The 20,341-nt window shown below is 38.2% G+C and overlaps 2 protein-coding genes across 3 annotated transcripts in view; both read left to right on the top strand.

Annotated features, from left to right (window-relative positions):
* Positions 1–9,675, top strand: part of LOC104590200 (reverse transcriptase-like protein) — a 59,087-nt gene extending 49,412 nt beyond the window's left edge. The window contains exons 11-13 of one of the 2 annotated variants that reach the window (XM_010248762.3): positions 4,371–4,554; positions 5,491–5,578; positions 9,349–9,477. In XM_010248762.3, coding sequence (XP_010247064.1) covers positions 4,371–4,554; positions 5,491–5,529 — 223 coding nt within the window. In that variant the 3' untranslated portion in view covers positions 5,530–5,578; positions 9,349–9,477. Of the gene's footprint in view, positions 1–4,370; positions 4,555–5,490; positions 5,579–9,348 lie in introns of both variants that reach the window. The other variant, XM_010248761.3, reaches the window with a different exon arrangement.
* A 3,614-nt stretch (positions 9,676–13,289) lies between these two features.
* LOC104590201 (Pentatricopeptide repeat (PPR) superfamily protein) lies at positions 13,290–15,199 on the top strand. The gene has a single exon (XM_010248763.3). The coding sequence runs from the start codon at positions 13,305–13,307 to the stop codon at positions 14,967–14,969; it is 1,665 nt and encodes a 554-aa protein (XP_010247065.2). The 5' UTR covers positions 13,290–13,304; the 3' UTR covers positions 14,970–15,199.
* Positions 15,200–20,341: the final 5,142 nt, after the last annotated feature.

Below are 20,341 nucleotides of genomic sequence, written 5' to 3'. Positions count from 1 at the left end.
GTCGATCTTTTATTACTTGGAAGTATAAGTGTGTTTACATTGCTTTGAGAACTCACAAGACTTATAATGTAGACTCGACAAACTTATTCTTTTAAATAACTCTTTAAACAATTGACTCATTGAAGAAAAAGACAAATGACCCAAACGACTACGACATAACATAATGCGACTAGTGGACTCTAAAATAAACGCAGTTCTCTGAGGTTGTACTTGGCTCTGCTCAGGCATCTCTAACAAATAGATCCCATTTGCCTCATGGCCACTCCCAATCACCTTCTAAGATTTCATGTCCTGAAAAACAGAATATGAAGGGAAAAAGGTCACACTGCAATTCAGGGATTTAGTTAAATTATTAACTAAAATCTAATTGGTATTATGTTTTACGTGGAGAACAAATGATACGGTAAGGGCATGTGAGGTCTTAATGTCTCCCTTTCTTGTGATAGGGGCAAGGGAGCCATTAGCAAGGGATATCTTGTCTTGGCCAGAAAGGAGTTGGTAAGAGGTGAATAAATGTGAAACATTGGTCATATGGTCAGAGGCACCATAATCAATTATCCAAGGGATTTTATGACTACTTGAGACGGAAGCTTGATTTGTAGTGGCACAAATACCTGAGTGTGCATATGTAAAGGAAGGAACGGTCTCTAATGATACTGTAGCAATGGGCTCCAAGTGACTGATTATTCGACCATGCTTCTCATTCTCAATCCTGGCTACATTTGCATTTTCACCTTTTCCATTCTCAAACCTTTTCCCACAATTTTCTTTCTTGAGTCTGGTAGGAACGAGCTCTGGATTCAGCTTCCAATAGGTGTCTTTAGTGTGTTTAGGCTTCTTGCACAAATAACATCTTTTTTTCCAGTGTTGACCTTCGGCTTCATCCCAACATTGGCGTAGTGATTAACCTGTGGCTCTACAGACTGAACTTTTCTTTTGCGCTCCTCACTGCTCACCATAGCATAAGCCTGAGACAAAGTCACCTCATCCTTTGCCAAAACATTCTGCCTCACAATATCATACTCTGGGTTGAGTCTGGTGAGGAACTCAAAGACCTGGTTTCTCTTCACAAATTTCTTATGTGTTTTTGCATACTTTGTACAACCCCAAACAACACTCTCCATTAGATCAATCTCCTGCCAAAGCGATTTCAGCATGGAGAAGTAGATGGATAAGGGCTTTTCCCCTTGTCTTAGATTATTCACATCATTATTCAATTTGTTGGCCCTAGCAACATTAAGTTTTTGGGAATAAGTCTCTGTGACACTATCCCAGACTTGTTTTGCAATTTCCATCCACAGGTAGTGTTGACTAATGCGTGGTTGCATAGATTCACTAACCAACCCACTATTGTGTAGTTTTCTTGCATTCACCTTTCATAGGTAGGGTCATCCTCTGCTGGTTTCTTCTTGCTCCTAGTAATGTAACCCCATTTCCCTTAACTACACACATGGATCTTAATGGACTGAGACCAGGTTAAATAATTGGTCCCATTCAACTTCAGTGGTCATTGCCCCAAAAATATTCTTTATTGACACCCCATGTCCAAACCCAAAATTTGTGGGATATTTGGTTTCTCCTTCAGTTTGCTCCATTGAGTGAATATATGCAAACAAAAATCAAAATTGGGCTCTACTAGGCTAGATTTGCTATTCCAATCAAAGAACAACTTTTTAACCTCCCAAAAAGCAAGGTTACAGGACCCCACAGAATGGGAGGAGGGAAACTTCAACCGCTCCTAGCCTCCTACCAGAAGTTCCAGAACTCTATCCAACCCAAACTGCCCTCAAAAGAAATCAAAAGGCTTCCCTATGATCCCCAAGAACCAACTTCAAAATGTCACTACGACCTGTAATAAAGTTTCTCCAATTATCTAGGGTTTTGGGAAAAATCTCCAAGAACCTGCCTTGGGCTTCAACTAAGGATGAAAATCTCCATAGAAGCTTTCCAAAAATCATCCTAATTGGGCTGCCTCTATTGATTGATCAACCGACCAGTTCTCCATAGACATTGTGTATGGGCAAAGAAGGGAGAAAGATGTTGAAGGTGAAAACCTGCTCTGATACCAAGTTGTGAAATGCACTTGCAATAATTTAGAAAATATAAAAAAGGAAGAAGAAGAGAGGTTTCAACAGTAGTTTGGAAGAAGAAGAGAAGGGAAGAGAGAAGAGAAGAGTTCAATACTCTCTCTAGCCCCCCAAGATGTCTTTTATTCTCTTAATTCCAAACTGAGTACAATTCCTTGGATGCCCTTAATGGGGTGGTCAGCACTAAAGGAATAATTAAAAGAAAACAAAAGAGGCCCATAACTAAAAGAACATGACTTAAAAAACATAACTTAAAAGAAATAATCTCTAAGGCCCATTCGGCCCATTCGGCCCATTCTCACTATAGAATCCTTTCTAGGAGAAGATTGGGATGATGTTTCCAATAGTGTCCTTAGTATGTGTCGGTTTCTTGTAGTATTCACATATCATCTCTTTCTTCTCATTCGATCCCTTTGGCTTTAATCCAACATGTGCAAAATGCTTTGAACATGGCCCCTATAACTGTACTTGTGCCTACTCTTCATTACTTACCATAGGATATGCTTGAGAAAGGGTTACTCCATCTTTGGCCAGAAAATTTCGTCTTGTAATGTCAAACATAGAATATGCTTGAGCATGGGTTACTTCATCTTTGGCTAGAATATTTTGTCTTGTAATGTCAAACTCAGGGTGTGTCCTGTAAGAAACTCAAATACCTTGTTTTTTTCCACTAGTTTCCTGAATGTCTCTGCATCCTAGGTGCTCTCCCATACAATTATCTCCATAACATCAATCTCTTGCCACAGTGACTTCAACATAGAGTAGTAAATAACTACACTCTTCTCCCCCTGTCTCAGATTGTTCACATCATTCTTCAACTTATAGGCTCTTAACAGCATTCAACTTCTGAGAATATGTTTCTGTGACACTAGCCCAAATCTCTTTGGCTGAAGTCATCTAGAGGTAATGCTGACTTATGTGAGGTTAGTTTTTGCCAGTTTGTCCTTACTGGCCGTGAGATACCCTAGTTTACCTCTTTACAAACATAAATCCTTGTATATTGTGTCTAGGCCAAGTAATTTGTTCCATCTAGTTTAATTGTAGCCAGTTAGTCAAAATGGAATCTATTGGACCAACCCTGGACACCGGAACTTGCTTCATCTCAATTCCAGATTACTCTATTGACCAAATGAAAATCCAAAAACAAGGTTTTCAATTTTTATAGACCTAACTGAGATCAGTCTACCTGAAAGTCCCAAATCTAGGGTTTCACTATACCTGGCTTCCGAGGAGAAAGAGAGAAGAAGCAACTGCTCCTACTAGAGCTTCCCAGACTTCTTCCAACCGCAACCGCCCACTTCTAGAGATCAAAAAGAACCTCCAGTGCCTTGAGTGCCACACCCAAATTGTTTGTTTAAATTGTAACTGGAAACTCTCTAGTCGTATAGGGTTTTGGGCAAAAATCAGCAGCCTCACTTTCTTGGCAATCTAGAGCTAGATTCTGACTCTCCAAGTCCTCTACCAACTAGGCATAAAAGTTCTTTGAACAATCTGCAACTTAACTCTCCAGTCTCCATACACTCTTCTAATTGAATGGTGTATGGGAAAAAGAAAGAAAACAAAAAGAAGGAAAGAAGCCTTGATCTGATACAACGATGTGATTCAGTCCAATAAAAAATTGTAAAATAATCTCAGATTAGCAAAGAAGAAAAAGAAGAAGACAACAAGAAAGAAGAGGTAGAAGATGGAGAAGAGAGTTTGATGGTCTCCTCTTCTACCTCTCTTAACTTTTATTAATCTCACTAAAACTGAGCAAATTACAAGTCTGCCCTTAAGTGGGCAGCCAGCTCATAAACATACTTAAAAAACATAAAAAAGATTAACAGGCCCATAAAGAAAAGCCCATTATCAAACAAAACAACTGAGAAGCACTAATAACAAGACAATAATGTTATTTTACTCTCTTGTAGAGAGTTAAGCCTTTTAACTCTCTATGGATTGTTGTACCTATTTATTATAATTCTAATGAAATTCTGTTATTGATAAAAAATGACAATAATGGGCTAGGGCCCATTCGGCCCAGTCTCTCTACACTCTGGATTATTTTCTATTTCTTTTAGCAAAAATAAATAAATAAAAGAAGAAAATGTTAGTTAAAATGGTTAGAAACTGCTGTATTTGCATGCAAACCAATGTATTCTCTATTAATGGAAGACATATCCTCTTTTCCTAGTCCCATTAGTACTTCTGATCCATCAATGCTTTCTTTTCAGTATATTGTGCTTTTGTACTTTTGTTGCATTTTCAGTATTCTTAAACATGATAGATCTTCTACAAATGCAGACACTCTTTTGAATATTCGGACCGTGATGAGACTATAACAGCTCATATGGTTGGGGGAATTGATGCTTTCATCAAGGTATCTCAAGGCTGGCCAGTAACAAATTCTGCTTTAAAGCTTATGTCTCTCAAGAGCTCAGAAAATCATTCGAAGGAAATTTCGTTACGCTTTCTTTGTAAGGTTGAGGTGAGTTCTGTTGGTCTCTAAATATAAAATACATGTTGGATTTGGTCCTAATTTCAGATGCATATGAAAGTTATTGGGAGTGTTTCACAGTATTATCAAAGGCTACTAGAATATAATCTATATGGGGGCATTCTTGTAATTTCAGCTTTCATTATGTGTGTTCTAGTCAGTGTTTAAGAAGCTGGACCGGACCAGCCAACCAGACCAGTTAAATCGTGACTTGGGGCCTTGACTGGTTTGGTCACACCCCAATAACTGTGTTTGCTAAAAACCTGGTGAAAATTGGTGAATTGATCCCAATTTAATGAAATCGCCCGGGCCATTAAATAATTGAAATTTTAAAACATGTTTGACAAGATTTGAACCCATGACCTCTTATTTTCATATACTGCTTAATTACCACTAGTCTACCTCTTTACTTGTGTTATTTAATGATTCTTTATTGTATATATTACTTTATTGCACACGTATTTTAAAGAAAATGTAAATTAAGGAACATGAACCCTGGTCATTTGCTTTAAAAATTTAGGATTTTGCCATCCATCCACAATATCTAATTATATTAAAAATTGTAAAATGTATTATATATAGTATTTACATGACCTGTAGTATATATACATATATGCCACATCATCATGGTTTGACCTCTGGTTTGACCCTGGTTAAAACTCTGACCTGTGAACCTCTCCCTAATCCAGTTCTATGCCTGGTCCGGTTCTCTCAACATTGGTTCTAATGAAATGACTAGATCAAGGCATGGATCTCACATTCTTCTCTAGTTCTTTCTTATTTCTCCCTTCTCTTCTTGTTTTTCATCTCTTTCAACCTTAGAACCTTCATAACTTGGTATCAGAATTGCAAATTGGCAACTAAGTTCGCTTCTCACTTGCTTTTTCTCTTTGAAGTTTAAGACTGATTGCGGTATACTGTTGATAGGAACTGATCAGCACCCTTGAAGACTTCAATAGGTCCTGATATGGCATGGTGATGGTACTTGGAATTTGGACTGAATTGAACACCAAGGGTATTTTTGTCATTTTTTCAATTTTCTGTGGGGTCCAATGATAGGGTTTAATTTGTCTAGTTAGTTTGTTTATGTTTAAAAATTTCAGAGTCATTGCATAAGTTGGATTATAGTTATTGAGTCTTCTTTGAATTGAAATAGGATGACTGCTTAGTTTGAGTCCTAGTAGGATTATTGAGTCTAACAGTTTGACTCCTAAGACTATTATTAGTTTAACAGTTTGACTCCTAGGATTATTATGAGTTTAGAGTGTATAAATATGTATGGACATTTTACATGCATCATATTGAGTTTTCTTCAGCATATGCTAGCAATGGTGATTGATTCCCATGCCCTAGAGTGATTCCAGGTATTTTCTCTCATCTTTCTCTCCCTATTTTCTCTTATTCCTTTAAGAAGCCATTACAGCCATTAACAACCATAAGACTGATCAGGAAGACCATTCAACATTCTCTGAGGACTAGAACTGAGCTGGTCCTACATCAGTTCGGTATTAGAGCCAAGGTTATAGGCTGTTATCATCATGGCTACACGTAGTGGCAAGAAGTACAAGGGTCGATTGACTAATACACAAAGAGATTCATTGATTTCTACCCTTTGCAAGAGAGTTGAAACCCTCGAAGCACAAGTAAAAGAACTTCAAGAAGATAAAGAAGAAGTCCAGCAAGAAACACCTCTAATCAATGAAAGGGATGGAGGACGAAACAATGGAGCTGTCCATGAAGATGATAATGGTGAAGATGAAGGATCTGTTAATCTTAGAGGATGACAAAGAGCTGCAAACTGCCCAAGGGTACCACCTGCACAAGCTAATCGAACCCGAAATACCCATCAAGGGATTGATTAAGAAGCACTGCTCACAAATCTATTTGATGAGATGATGGAACAAGCTGAACATGGTGGTAATGCAGATGATATAACCAAGAGGGTAAAGGTGGATGTTTCTGATTTCAATGGAGATTTAGACCCTCAAACAGATGGTCAGATTGAGGTAGTAAATAGAAGCTTAGGAGATCTTTTATGGTGTCTAGTTGGTGATCATACTTCTAGATGGGATCTAGTGCTTCCAATGGCTGAGTTTGCTTATAACAACTTAGTAAATAGATCCATAGGAAGAAGTCCATTTGAAGTGGTGACTGGTATTCAGCCTAAGCGGCCAATTGACTTAGTTACCTTACCACTAGATACACGTACTAACATTGAAGCAGAAGTATTTGCTAGGAACATAAGAGAGATACATGATGATGTTAAGAAAAATATTGCATTGAGCAATGATTTATACAAGCCTAGAGCTGATATTCATCGACAGTTGGTAAATTATCAAGAGGGAGACATGGCTATGGTACGTATACGGCCAGAACGTCTTCCTAAAGGTGTTTACAAGAAGCTCCACTCAAAGAGTGTTGGTGCTTACAAAATCTTCAAGAAGATAAGTTCTAATGGCTATGTTCTAGAGTTGCCAGATGACATGGGAATTAGTCCTATCTTCAATGTTGAGGACTTGACTCCTTACCATGGACATGTGGATTCTTTTAAGACTCCTATACCTAAATTGCCACATATTGCAGCTCCAAATGATATTCCAGAGGATGTTTTAGATGAGGAAATAATATCTATTGCTACAGGAGGGTATCGGAAATTCCTTGTCAAGTAGAAAGGCAAGCTTATGTCTGAGGGTTCTTGGATTACTGCTGAAAACTTTCATCATCTCAACCCAGATCTTTATGAAAGGTACCATGCTTTTAACTCGCCAGGGTCGAGTTCTTTCAAGCCAGGGAGAGATGATAGGAATCGATCAGCACCCTTGCAGACGTATTCTAGAAAGAAGGCCTTACAACAGGTCCTAATATGGCATAGTTATGGTACTTGGGATTTGGACTGAATTGAACACCAAAGGTATTTTTGTCATTTTTGCAATTTTCTGTGGGGTCCAATGATAAGGTTTAACTTTTCTAGTTATAGTTTGTTTATGTTTAAAATTTCAGTCATTGCATAAGTAGGATTAGAGTTATTAAGTCTTCTTTGAGTTGAAATAGGATATGACAGCATAGTTTGAGTCTACAAGGATTACTAGGTCTAACAGTTTGACTCCTAAGACTATTATGAGTCTAACAGTTTGACTCCTAGGATTATTATGGGTTTAGAGTGTATAAATATGTATGGATGTTTTGCACAAAGGCAATGAATCATATTGAGTTTTCTTTAGATTATGCTAGCTATGGTGAGTGATTCCCATGCCCTAGAGTGATTCTAGGCACCCTGTGAGTGATTCTAGGTATCTTCTCTCTTCTTTCTCTCCCTATTTTCTCTCTTATTCCTTTAAGAAGCCATTGCATCCATTAATGACCATAAAACTCTGATCAAGAAGACCGTTTTAACATTCTCTAAGGACTAGAACTGTGCTGGTCCTACATCAATAGTCGACATAACTATGCTGTTCAAGTAAATGTGATGTCATCTGGTTCTTTGTTTTCTTGTTTCTCCTCTCTTTCTTCTGTTTCTAACTATCTAAATTCACACTTGTTTTGATGCATACCTTTTGCAGTCCAGTCTGTTCATCTAATAGGGAACCTTTTTGGACTAGAACTGTGCTGGTCCTACATCAATAGTCGACATAACTATGCTGTTCAAGTAAATGTGATGTCATCTGGTTCTTTGTTTTCTTGTTTCTCCTCTCTTTCTTCTGTTTCTAACTATCTAAACTCACACTTGTTTTGATGCATACCTTTTGCAGTCCAGTCTGTTCATCTAATAGGGAACCTTTTTGGTTTGCGATGTTTAAAGTGCCGTTGTCCATATCAGCTATCAACTGTATAACATATTACCTATTAATTTGGTTTCTCAAAACATAGTTGAACCATGATCCTTCAATTTGTATTCAAATGTGAGAGAGTTATCTTTCCTTTTGTTATGTGGCAACAAAATGTTGGATAGAAACTAGGGCTGTACATGGGTCGGTTCGGTTTGGTTATACATAGTTTTTTCAACCGAACCGACTATGTCGGGTTGACTACTAAATCAACCAAAATCGACCCAGAGAAATAAAAAACCAACTTGCAATAAAAACTACCGATAAGTCGGTTTGTTCGGTTTCAACCGAAACCTCGTCTGGAAGCCATCAAGCACTTAGTCTAACTTGATGCTGTCGCTTGCAAGGCTCAGATTAGACCTGAGAGCTAGGCCTAAGGCTCAGATTAGACTTCTTACTACTGTCTTATTAGCATTAAAAATCCAGACTTGTACTATATCTGAGAGCTAGGCCAAAGACTCAGGTTTGACTTCACACTTCCACCTTCTTGCTTTTTTTGCAAAGATTAAACTAGAACATGCAAGCATCATTCATATGGCTGGTTCGGGTCGGTTTATAAAGTTATAATGCGCAACCGAACCAATCAGTCAGGTTATGCATATTTCTAAACCGAAACCAACCAAATTAAGTTAAAAACCGGCCACATCGGGTCGAGTTGGGTCGGTCTGGTCGGTTTGGTCAGTTTTCGACATTCTGTGAACAGCTCTAATAGAAACTTACTACAGAGATAGAAATTTAGATCTTGTAACCAGGTTTGTTTTTATGTAGTTCCACTTGTCATGTTAGAGGCCCTTTTTTTGTAGTTACGAGAAGCAGTCCCAACCATGTAGACAGTGTAGACTGGAAATGATTTGCACATAGTTGCTTCTTTTAGACTTGAGAAAACCCGTTATTTTATTTACATGCTGTTAATCTGTTTATTAGTAACCATGTTTGTTCTTTTTTTCTTTTTAAAAATTAGGAACTGGTGAACTCCTTGAATGTACAAACACGGCAGAATCTTTCAAGTTTTGTGGACAACATTGAAGAGATAATTGCTCAACAAATGCGTTCAGAACCTCAGTAAATATTTGTACACATTCTGTTACCAACTTATATTATGTCATATAATAAGCAAGTCAAATTTCCCCCTTTGATCTCCTTCTGCAAAAATGAAAAAAAAATGTTTACAGAAAATACTAGGTAGCTTTGGCATTCTCAATGAGAATGTCTTTCATGTAATTCTTTGCAAACCGAAAGTATGTGAGAGCTTAAATGCCCTTTTGTCATTATACATGATTATTGATCCCTCCTGTAGAACCTTTTATCTTTTTCCTTATGGCCTGTCAGAACTACAACCCTAAAATGTCAGATGCAGAACAATAAGTTTCTTCTTTCTAGTGTGTGTTTGGAAAGATTTTGTGAATAAGATAGAATTTCATGGAGGTTTATGGTGCTGAGGTACTCCATAAATCTGTATTAGAAGGAAGATATTGATTGATGATGAGAACCACTAGTCAAGAAGATATTACCAATTAGATTACTGTAAAATTCGGTTGGAGGTCAAGTTTCTATTATTTGATAAAAGATAAATTCGGTTGAAGGAGGCCAGACTGTTATCTGATTAAACTCTTCAGAAATTGTCTTGGTTGAAATATGTAGGGGATAGTCTCCAATGGGAAATGTTTTTCTTACTGCTCGAGCACTAGGTGGTGTGAACCTCCTCAAGTGGAGGAATAAGGAGTTCTCCTTTCTTTACTTTTTTTTTTTTTTTCCTGTCTTTTCCATTTCTATTCTTTCTTTCTCTTCTTCCTTTCTTCCATTTTACATGAGGTGTGCATGAGGTGCATGGGTGTATTAGAGGCATACATCTCATGCAAAAAGGTGTTTGCGGCGTACGCCTGAAGCACCTGAATAGGGGTGTTTTGATAAATATGCCAGGTATTTAAAAAAAAATGGCCCTAAAATTTCACCTAGAGGTTGAAAAACAGGGTCAGATGGTCAATGATTACAGGATTTCAACAATGAAGGCATATAAAACAAAAAATAAATACATCGTCTATCAAGCTTTGACCTCCATAACTTAGGGAGGACATAAACCGAGTGTGGTGTAATGTGAGCTGGCTGGGCCAGCATTAGGGGTGGCAACGAGCTGAGCTTTTCACGAGTTATTCGAACTCGGTTTGGTTCGGTTTTAATTAAGTTTGAGCTCGAGCTCGAGTCCAATTCAATAGCTCGATTATTAAACGAGCCGAGCTCGAGACTACGAGCTCGTGAGTCTCGCGAGCTGGTTTGAATATATAATAAAAATATTATAATTATTAATTATTATAATTCTTAATTTTTAAATATAAAATATTTTTTTTTATATATGATTTTTATTTTTATAAAATATTTTTTCTAAATATTTTTATAATAAAATACTTATAAAATATATAATAAAATATTTTTATAAAATATAAAACGAGCTGAGACAAGTCGAGCTCGAGCTTATGAACTTTTGACTCGAGCCGAACTCGAGCCTTGTAGAATAGTCTTGAGCCGAGCTCAAGCATGGTATTATTCGGCTCGGCTCGGCTCGAATCCATCCCTAGCCAGCATGACCTGTTTTTGTCGCCACCAGCACTGTAGCAGGCTGTGTTGGGCTGGCCATTGTGCCTAGCGGGCTGTGCCTGCATGGCACAAATTCCCCCAAATGGGAGGCCCGGCCTGGTCCATGGCCGAGGCCCTATAGGACAAGGGCCGGGCTGAGTTTGAGCCTAGTTGGGCAGGGCTGTGAGCCAGCATGGTTTTTTTTTAAAAATTTTGGATAAGCATTGAAAAAAATAATGAAAAGTAAAAAAAAAATTATAATAAAATTGAAACAAGACAAGAACAAATTGAAAATAAAAATCTTAAATTTTTATTTCATATGAATAATCAATTATACAATAAAATGATTAAATGAGTTTGAAAAAAAAAAACAATGAAATTGGAAAAATACCATAGTAAAATTGAAAAAAGAATACAAATAACATATAAAGTTACAAGAGGTGTAATGTGGGCTGGGCGGGCGGTGCCGGGCCCATTGGTCATGGGCTGGCATGGTCCATTTTACACCTCTAAAGAGTCACTTCGGATTCAATCACGTCAGGTTTACATATTAAATTGTGCCATCCACCCAAAAAAAAAAAGAGTAAATCAAAGACTGGCATTTTATAATAAGGTGGTATCACTCAGCGACTAGATACTATGGTCGATGGTTGATAGCCAAAGCAATCAAATGATGAGAATGGACATGTTTTTAAAATCTTGACGAGGAACTTTGTTTCTTATTTGACAAAACTGCGTTGGCAATTTTGTAAATTTACTTCAAAATTAATTCCATTAGTAAGGGGTAAAGTGCTGATATCCAAAGGTTTATGGGGTCTTTTCGAAAAAGCAAAGAAAAGGAGTAATAACCTAAAACAGGGTAGCAGCCTGTGATTTAACTAAAACAAAAACGGGCAAAATCATGACCCTACTTTGCCACAAGACCTCAAGGGGTCGGGTTCAGAATGGTTTTCGGTTCAACACACCCGATCCGGTCCCATTCATCCAAACCTGACCTGGAATAAAATTGCAAACCGGACTGTGAAACGGTGCCATAATTCTTGTACGGTCTAGCTTCAACCATGCATCTGATTTCAAAATAGCTATATCCATTTGACACCCAACAAAGGCTTCTCCACTTGGGACTAGGGCTGTCAATGGGCCGTGCCTGGTTTGGAACAGCCTGTACCAGTCCCAAATCGATTATTTAATCGGGACAAAACATAAACCTAGAAATAGCCGGTTAAAAGTTGAAATAATCGGATCCGAGTATCTGACCCAATAGATCTCATTATACTTAACATATAATTTTGTTATATGAATAGCAATAAAAAAGTTGATTTTAATGATATTATCTTAATGAAAAGATTGTTAAAATTTAAATTATTTACATATTAAAAAGTTAAGTATTTTATATCAATTTTATCCTTGTAGACATACAATCTTGATGAAGAACTTTTAATTAAGATTATACTATCAATTTTTTGTCATGTTTGGATGGTTGATAAAGAAAATTAGATAACCTTTGAAGATTATTTGTGTCTTTTTTAAATACCACTTGGCAATTGGATAACAGTTAATTAATAGCATGTATTGGATTGTCATGTTTTTAAAGTTCGGATATTGAATTATTGTATTTTAAAGTTCGAGGACCAAAGTGACATTAGACCCAAAATACAAGTACTAATCCAAAATTTTCCCCAATATTTATTATCGATTTGGGTCCACATAGTTGCCCCCCAAAAATGTCCCACACATTCTATGCGCGCCGTGTGTCCTTGGGCACGCGCACTAAGATGGCTCGTGCGGACTCCATTTGACGTCCGTTTGCAAACACTTCCGTTAGTTCCATCTCGCTCAAAAACGTCCTGCTTCTTTTGAAAAGCAGGACTCCCTTTGACCTCAGATTCAACGAGAAATAGGCTCCGACTCCGGCAGGTTTCAGATTTGAGGATGTTAAAAGATGAATGAGAAAAAACATTAAAAAAAAAAAAAAGATAGAAAATGAGTTACAGAATACTTAGCTGGTACTGGTATGGTAGTCAGCGTCGACCGGCGGAACTCGAAAGAGTTAATCTCCGGTGGGCTATGAAAGGGGGCACCAAGGTTTCAGTTCGGCAGCAGAATGGGAGAAGAATACCCAGAGTAAGGGATTAGATCCTTTTTGCAAACGGACGTCAAATTGAGGTCCGCACGAGTCATCTTAGTGCGCGTGCCTGAGGACACGCGGCGCGCAAAGAATGTATGAGACGCTTTTGGGGGGCAACTATGTGGGGGGCATATGTGAACCCTATCGGGTCTAATTCGATCGCATGTCCTTAGCGGGTCGATTCCGGTTACCAGATCCCGACCCATTGATAAGCTTAAATGCTTAATCACCAGTCTCGCTTCCCTCCGATAGCGAGCAGAGCAGACTCCATGGCTAGTTTCATCAAACCAAAACTTCGTTTGAGTCTGACACTCTCAACACAGTCTCTCTCCCGACTTAGCTTCGCACACTACTACTGTACCTCTTCTTCTTCGGCCATAGAATGCAATCTTCGAGGAGACGAAGATGAGAGCGAAAACCCTAACACCATCAAGCTTTCACCTACTGAAACTCTCCTAGCAGATAAGCTTTCTGCCCTAATCAAGGAACACCACCGCAAAAATCCTAACCCTGACCCTATTCCTGTCCCACGAAACCCTACTTTTACCTTCTCCGAGCTCACCCCTTCTTTTTCCAGAATCCCCTCCATTGATTTCGTTTCCCCTGCCATCGTAGCTCATGTCATCGAGAAATGCGGCGGTGTACGCCATGGCATACCCTTCCTTCAAATCCTATCTTTCTTCAACTGGGCCACCAATAGACCTGAATTCCAACACTCCTCCGAACCATATAACGAGATGATTGATCTCGCTGGAAAGGTCCGGCAGTTCGATCTCGCTTGGCACCTGATTGATGCCATGAAGTCCCGAAATGTCGAAATTCCTATTGAAACCTTCTCCATCCTTGTCCGGAGATATGTACGTGCTGGCTTGGCTGCTGAGGCCGTTCACGCATTTAATCGGATGGATGATTATGGGTGCAAGCCTGATAGAATTGCGTTCTCTGTAGTCATCAGTATTCTCTGTAAGAAAAGAAGGGCATCTGAAGCTCAGTCCTTCTTTGACAGCTTGAAGCATAAATTTGAGCCTGACGTTGTCATATATACGAGCTTGGTCCATGGTTGGTGTCGGGCAGGCAACATTTCGGAAGCTGAGAGAGTGTTTCGAGAGATGAAGGAGGCTGGAATCCAGCCCAATGTGTACACTTACAGCATTGTGATTGATGCGTTGTGTCGATGTGGGCAAATCACTCGAGCCCACGATGTTTTCGCAGAAATGCTTGATAAGGGATGCGAACCCAACTCCATTACTTTCAATAACTTGATGCGAATTCATGTCAAGGCGGGGCGGACTGAGAAGGTCCTGCAGGTGTATAACCAGATGAAGAGACTCTCTTGTCCACCTGATACCATCACCTACAACTTCCTCATTGAGAGTCACTGTCGGGATGAGAATCTTGAGGAAGCTGTTAAGGTGCTCAACCAGATGGTGAAGAAGGGGTGTAGCCCCAATGCATCCACATTCAATCCAATCTTCAGGTGCATTTTCAAGCTGAAGGATGTGAATGCAGCTCACAGGATGTATGCTAGGATGAAGGAGTTGAATTGCAAGCCCAATACGGTGACTTACAATGTCTTGATGCGAATGTTTGCAGACTCAAAATCCAGAGACATGGTTATTAAGTTGAAGAAAGAAATGGATGAAAATGAGGTTGAACCTAACGTGAATACTTACAGGATATTGATCTCATTGTTTTGTGGGATTGGGCATTGGAACCAAGCTTACAAATTCTTTAGGGAGATGATTGAGGAGAAGTGCTTGAAGCCGTCCCTTCCAGTCTACGAGATGGTGCTGCAGCAATTAAGGAAGGCAGGACAAATAAAGAAGCATGAAGAACTAGTAGAGAAGATGGTAGATAGGGGATTTGTTACTCGTCCACTGTAGTGAAAAGAATACTTGCTATGTTTCAGAAGAAGGAACCGCTCCGGCTCCATTTTTACCGGTATGTTGTCAAATTACAGATAGATTTTTTGCTGTCATATTACTTAGGTATGATGAATTTTCAATATGTATTCTCATAAGATATGATTCACTTGTTCTTATTGGAGCCCCAAATTTAGAATTAGCTGCTCCGTTTTTTTTGGATTAAATTACAATCAGATTTTGGCTATATTACAACTCTTAGCCTGATGAAGACCGGGATATCAATTATTTCCTCGTGTGGTATAATGCACATGTCCTTGGAGCACTTTGGTAGTCCACAAAAGATTGCATCAACAAGAGGTGGAATATAAAATATCCATGCTAGTCTTGTGGCTAGCCATGGGGTTGGATAAGATCCATAACCGAAAGTTGTATTCTTGTCATGCATTTTCTGTGCTCTAATATGATCATTAGAGTTTGATCAAACAAAATATGATCATTAGAATTATCACTTTTAAACCTGAGTATGAGAGTCCTAATATCCTCCAGAATGGGAGAAATGATGAAGTAAGAGGCTTCTCGAAGGTCTCTTAAATCATTTAGTACTGGGCTTGCCTCTGTTTCAATTTCATGGTTATCCAGCCCAAAGGGCTGCTTCCTCAGTTCCTCATGTACTCCTATTCTCATTGCTGGAGTTTTAGGTCCGTTAATGGAGTCGTACTTTTTTTAATCATCTAAATATATCAGTTTTTTTTTTTTTTTTTTTTTTTTTTTTTTTTTTTTTAATATGACAAAACACATTCAACTTTTCAATCCATGACAGAAATGCATTTAACCATTTTATATTGCATTGCATTTCTGTTGATTATCCATAAAAAAAAGCTATTAACCAAATAACCACTTAATAAGATGAAAAGAAGACGAGGAAGAATAACATATGAACAAATATAGACCATTTCAGTAGTCTAGATTGGCCAGGGAAAAGAGAGGAGAGGCAGAAAATTCAGGCCTTTTGTTGGTTTATGATTAACAGAATTTCATATGGGGTAAATATCCTGGTGAAGGAAATTTGGAGTAAGCCGATCCCTCCTAAAATTCAGGCCTTTTGTTGGGGTCTTCCTTGGAAAGGTCAACAGCTGTGATGTTCTGTAGAAAAGAAGGCCAAATAAGTGCCTTTCCCCTCACTTGTGCATCCTCTGTAAATGCAATGGTGAAACTGTTTCCCATTCTTTTCATTCTGTCCTTTTGTGCTTTGTATTTGGGAGCATCTTTGTTCTCTTTTTGGTTGCAGTGGCCTCATCCACAGGAGGTGGCGGGCCTCTTTGATCCAAACTTCATGAGGCAGCCAAAACAAAGAGGAAGATTGCTATGGATAACAGCAAGGGCCTCTATGGTATGGACTTTTGGCGAGAAAGAAATGGAAGGATCTTCAATGAAAAAAGGTCAGAGGTGGACATCATAGAAACAATAAAGTTAAAAACTACTCACTGGGTGAAAACTTTGGAAGACATTCTGAGAACTTGGAAGGAAGTGGCCTTATCAGCTCAAGAAAAAGAAAAAACATCTTTATGGATTGGAGACCCCCAGCAACCAACTTTGTGAAGCTTAATTTTGATGGAGGTTTCATTGCTAAACCAGGATGTGTCTGGGTTAGCAGGTGTCTTCAGACACTCAAGAGGAAAGGTGATAGCTTTGTATTATTCATAAAAAAAAGGTGATAGCTTTGTATTCAGGGCTTCTAGAAAATGGTGATGCACCGACAAGAGAACTATTTGGACTTCTACATGGACTAAAATTTGCCAAGCGCTTTGGATTCCTTAATTTGGAAGTGGAAGGGGACTCTCAGGTGGTCATCTCTTAGACAAGGTGTAGCACCCAAATCCCTTGGATCTATAGTCATACATTGAGGGAGATTGAGAGCATTGCAAGGGAGTTGAATGGTAATTTTAAATGGGTGAGAAGAACAGCAATGGGATGGCAGATACTCTAGCTAAACAAAGGGTTTTGAGACATCAATTGTTTTGGGCAAAGCTGTAAAATTGTGTTTGGGGGAAAGAACCTTCCCACCCTATTGTAACTTTCTTATTTGGCTCTAATAAAATATTATCCTATCGATAAAATACTAACAGAATTTCATTTCATTAACATAAACAGAGAAACATGTACAATGAGGATCCCGAGGAGAGAGGTAGATTTACCTACCTCTCCGCAATAAAAAAAAATTACAGTTGAGTCCAATACAATTGTCCCCTATTTGGCAGCCCTTGGTACTCATTGAGTTTTTATTGTCATTTTCCTTGCTAGCCATTTAATCTTCTTAATGGCATCTCTACGAGTCTAAACGGTCTTCTTCTCATCCTTCATCTATCCAACCATCACTTGAGAGTTCCCTTCCCAGCCTCTTTAGGTTCATTTCTTTTGCCTTTTGAACTCTATACATTACAATTAGTACTTCAGCTCTTGTAGAATCTCCTAGGCCAACAGGACCGAAGAATAGGGTTATTATCAATGCTCAAAGAACTGGAGAAGGGAGAGGTTCATGGGTCAGAGTTTCAACCAGGGTCAAAGTAGAGATTGAACCGTGATGACATGGTATATATGTATATATCTTATGGGTTCTGTAAATACTATGTATAATATATTTTATAACTTTTAATATAAAAAAACATGATGGATGGATGGCAAATTCTTTAAGTTTTAAAGCAAATGACCAAGGTTTAAGTCTCTTATTTCACTGGATTTTAGACATTATGGTTCTTGGGGTGTGACCAAACTGGCTAGGGCCTCAGGTCATGGTTCAATCGGTCCAACTGGCCGGTCCAGTCTGATTTTCTAAATACTGGCTATTTTACTACCATCTTTGTCCCTAAACACCCCTCCAACCTTGAGGGCCCTTGGTTACCAAAACTATTTCCAACAAAATTTAGCCATGGTTCAAAATTTTGACATGACCGGTGGTATGTTGATACACCGCATTTTCAAAAAGTGATACTTTTAAATGATAAGTGGTCTTAAAACGACCCGTCATGAAAATTTCAAAGTAAAAAGTAAAAAAAAGGGAAAATTGCATATTAGTACCCTGTATATTGGGCCTAGTCTCACTTAGGTACTTGAATTTCAAAACGTGCTAATCCCTAGGGGAGCTAAGATATTTTATCTCCCCTCATATTTTAATCGCTTACTAATGAAATGCTTCCTGTTATCGATCCAAAAAAAAAAAAAAATCAAAATGTGCTAATCCCTAGGGGAGTAAAGATATTTTATCTCCCCTCATATTTTAATCGCTTACTAATGAAATGCTTCTTGTTATCGATCCAAAAAAAAAAAAAAAATCAAAACGTGCTAATTTAATACTTGAACTCCTTTAGTCGAAAATCGTTAACTATTATTAAGTGGCATGTGAAAAGAGGCAAACGCCTTTCAGGTGTCATCTAATTTTTCTTTGTCAACTATCAAAATGTCTTTTGGGTAAAATGTTTTAAAAGCAAGGCGCAAGGCGCAAGGCGAGGCGCATGCCGTTTTAAGAAAGGCGCAAAATTAAAAAAAAGAAGCTAAAAAAAAGTTAGAAAATTCAAAAAAATATCAAATAATTTAAAAAAATGCAAAAAAATTCAAAAAATATTAAACATAATGTAATAAAAAATATAAACTTAAATTTATAAAAAACGTTTTAAAAAACCTATTATTTAAAATTGAAATACATAAACATAACATGTGAAGCGTATTCAAATGAAAATTTAAAAATAAAAGCAAACATATAAAGCATTTTTAAGTATTTAAAACCCACAATCTCTTTTCCTCCTTAATTGCATTGCTTCAAGTAGCTAATGTGATGTAAAACATATTGCATTCTTGATTCTATGAGTCGCCTTTGTACCATATCCCTCGAGGCAAGTCCGAACAAGTCTATGTTAGGATATGAAATTCTTATTTTTTACATAAAAAAATAATGATTTTATAACTTTTATTACCTTTTAAAAAGATATTTTATTGCAATGAATGAATGAACAATATTAGCAAATAGGGGGTTCTTGGACTAGGTTTGGGATATACCTAAGGGTTAGGTTCAACCCAACCCAAAAAATTAAAAAGCCACAGCTTTTGGGTTTAGGCCGTTATTAGTGTGGTGCTGCACTGTTCTTTTTTTTTCTTTTTTTTTTGGTAAATAGAACTTTAAATTAAAGGAGCAACAACAATCAGGTTTGAATTACATAATTCAGAGGATAGAAGTTTCAGTAGGAAAGGCACAACCCAGAGTGGTCCACAACCCAGAGAAGGGGCATTGGCCACTTGCCAGGAAATGGGTTGCTCGATTTTGGGTTCTGGGAATATGAAGACAATGAATCCATCATTTCCTGTCTTTGTTCGAATATCTCGAACCAGAGTCCTGAGTTCCAGTTTCGCCCCTGGACTTCGACCCAAAAGAACATTGACAACTTCAATGCTGTTTGACAAAATAACCAACGAAAGGAAGTTCAAATTCCTTGCTATTCTCACCGCCATAAGAACCACAAAAAATTCAGAGAAAACAGCAGATCTTGGAATATGTTGAACCGCAAACGCAACTGAAATAGTGCTATACTGATCAACAAAAACTGCTTCATAGCCAGACGACATCACGCTTCAAAGCACCATCAACAAAAACCTTAGTTGAAGGACCTCTAGCATACTATCAAAGTTTCGGTCAGATGACATCACATGCCTTGACGATGACGCCAAAATCTTTGCTTCCTTCCTCTTTTGGCATAATTTGTGGGCATTCCAAATTATATGAGAAGCTATGGTTTTCAAAATCGGACCGGACCGGACAGTCTGGATCGGATAAACCAGGAACCGGTTACTTGATTGGTTCCGTTTTACCTCAGAATTGTCATTTGGTTTTTGACCATTTTTTTAATTCTTTTATTAAAACGGGTTGTTCATTCGGTTCGAACAGCCGGATCGTTCGACCTAGAAACCAGACCCCTAAACGGTTCGTTGTCCGTTTCGATTTTAAAAATCTTGTGAGAAGCATGAGCATTAATAAACCATGAACAATATTGTTACAGTTTAACCAGGTAAGCCAAGCAATAGTAAGAAACAAAAACCTAGAGGCTGCCTTTAACAGACTCTGGTGATTAATGCCTCCTTGCCTTTAATCAGACTGGACCAACCCCAGGAAGAGCCATTTTTGCATTTCGCCTCCATAAGGATTCTGGGTTTTTGTCTAACTTCCATGCTTGTCTAACAATGCCCGACTGAAGCAACTAGGCTCCCTGAAACCCATTCCCCCTTCTCTTTTGCTTTTACAGACTTCATGCCACTTAACCCAATGAATCTTTTTTTCCAAAGGAATCACTCCCCCACTAGAAATTCCTCTGTACCTTCACGATGTCCTTGCAAAGGGAGATAGG

This window comes from Nelumbo nucifera, chromosome 1, assembly GCF_055504915.1.
Source record: "Nelumbo nucifera cultivar China Antique chromosome 1, China Antique-T2T, whole genome shotgun sequence".
Taxonomy (NCBI): domain Eukaryota; kingdom Viridiplantae; phylum Streptophyta; class Magnoliopsida; order Proteales; family Nelumbonaceae; genus Nelumbo; species Nelumbo nucifera.
Note: the sequence above shows the minus strand (reverse complement) of the source record. Positions and strands in the feature narration are given on the sequence as shown.

Coding starts and splice junctions, on each gene's coding strand:
- LOC104590201 (XM_010248763.3), top strand. CDS start 13,305: ATGCTTAATCACCAGTCTCGCTTCCCTCCGATAGCGAGCAGAGCAGAC.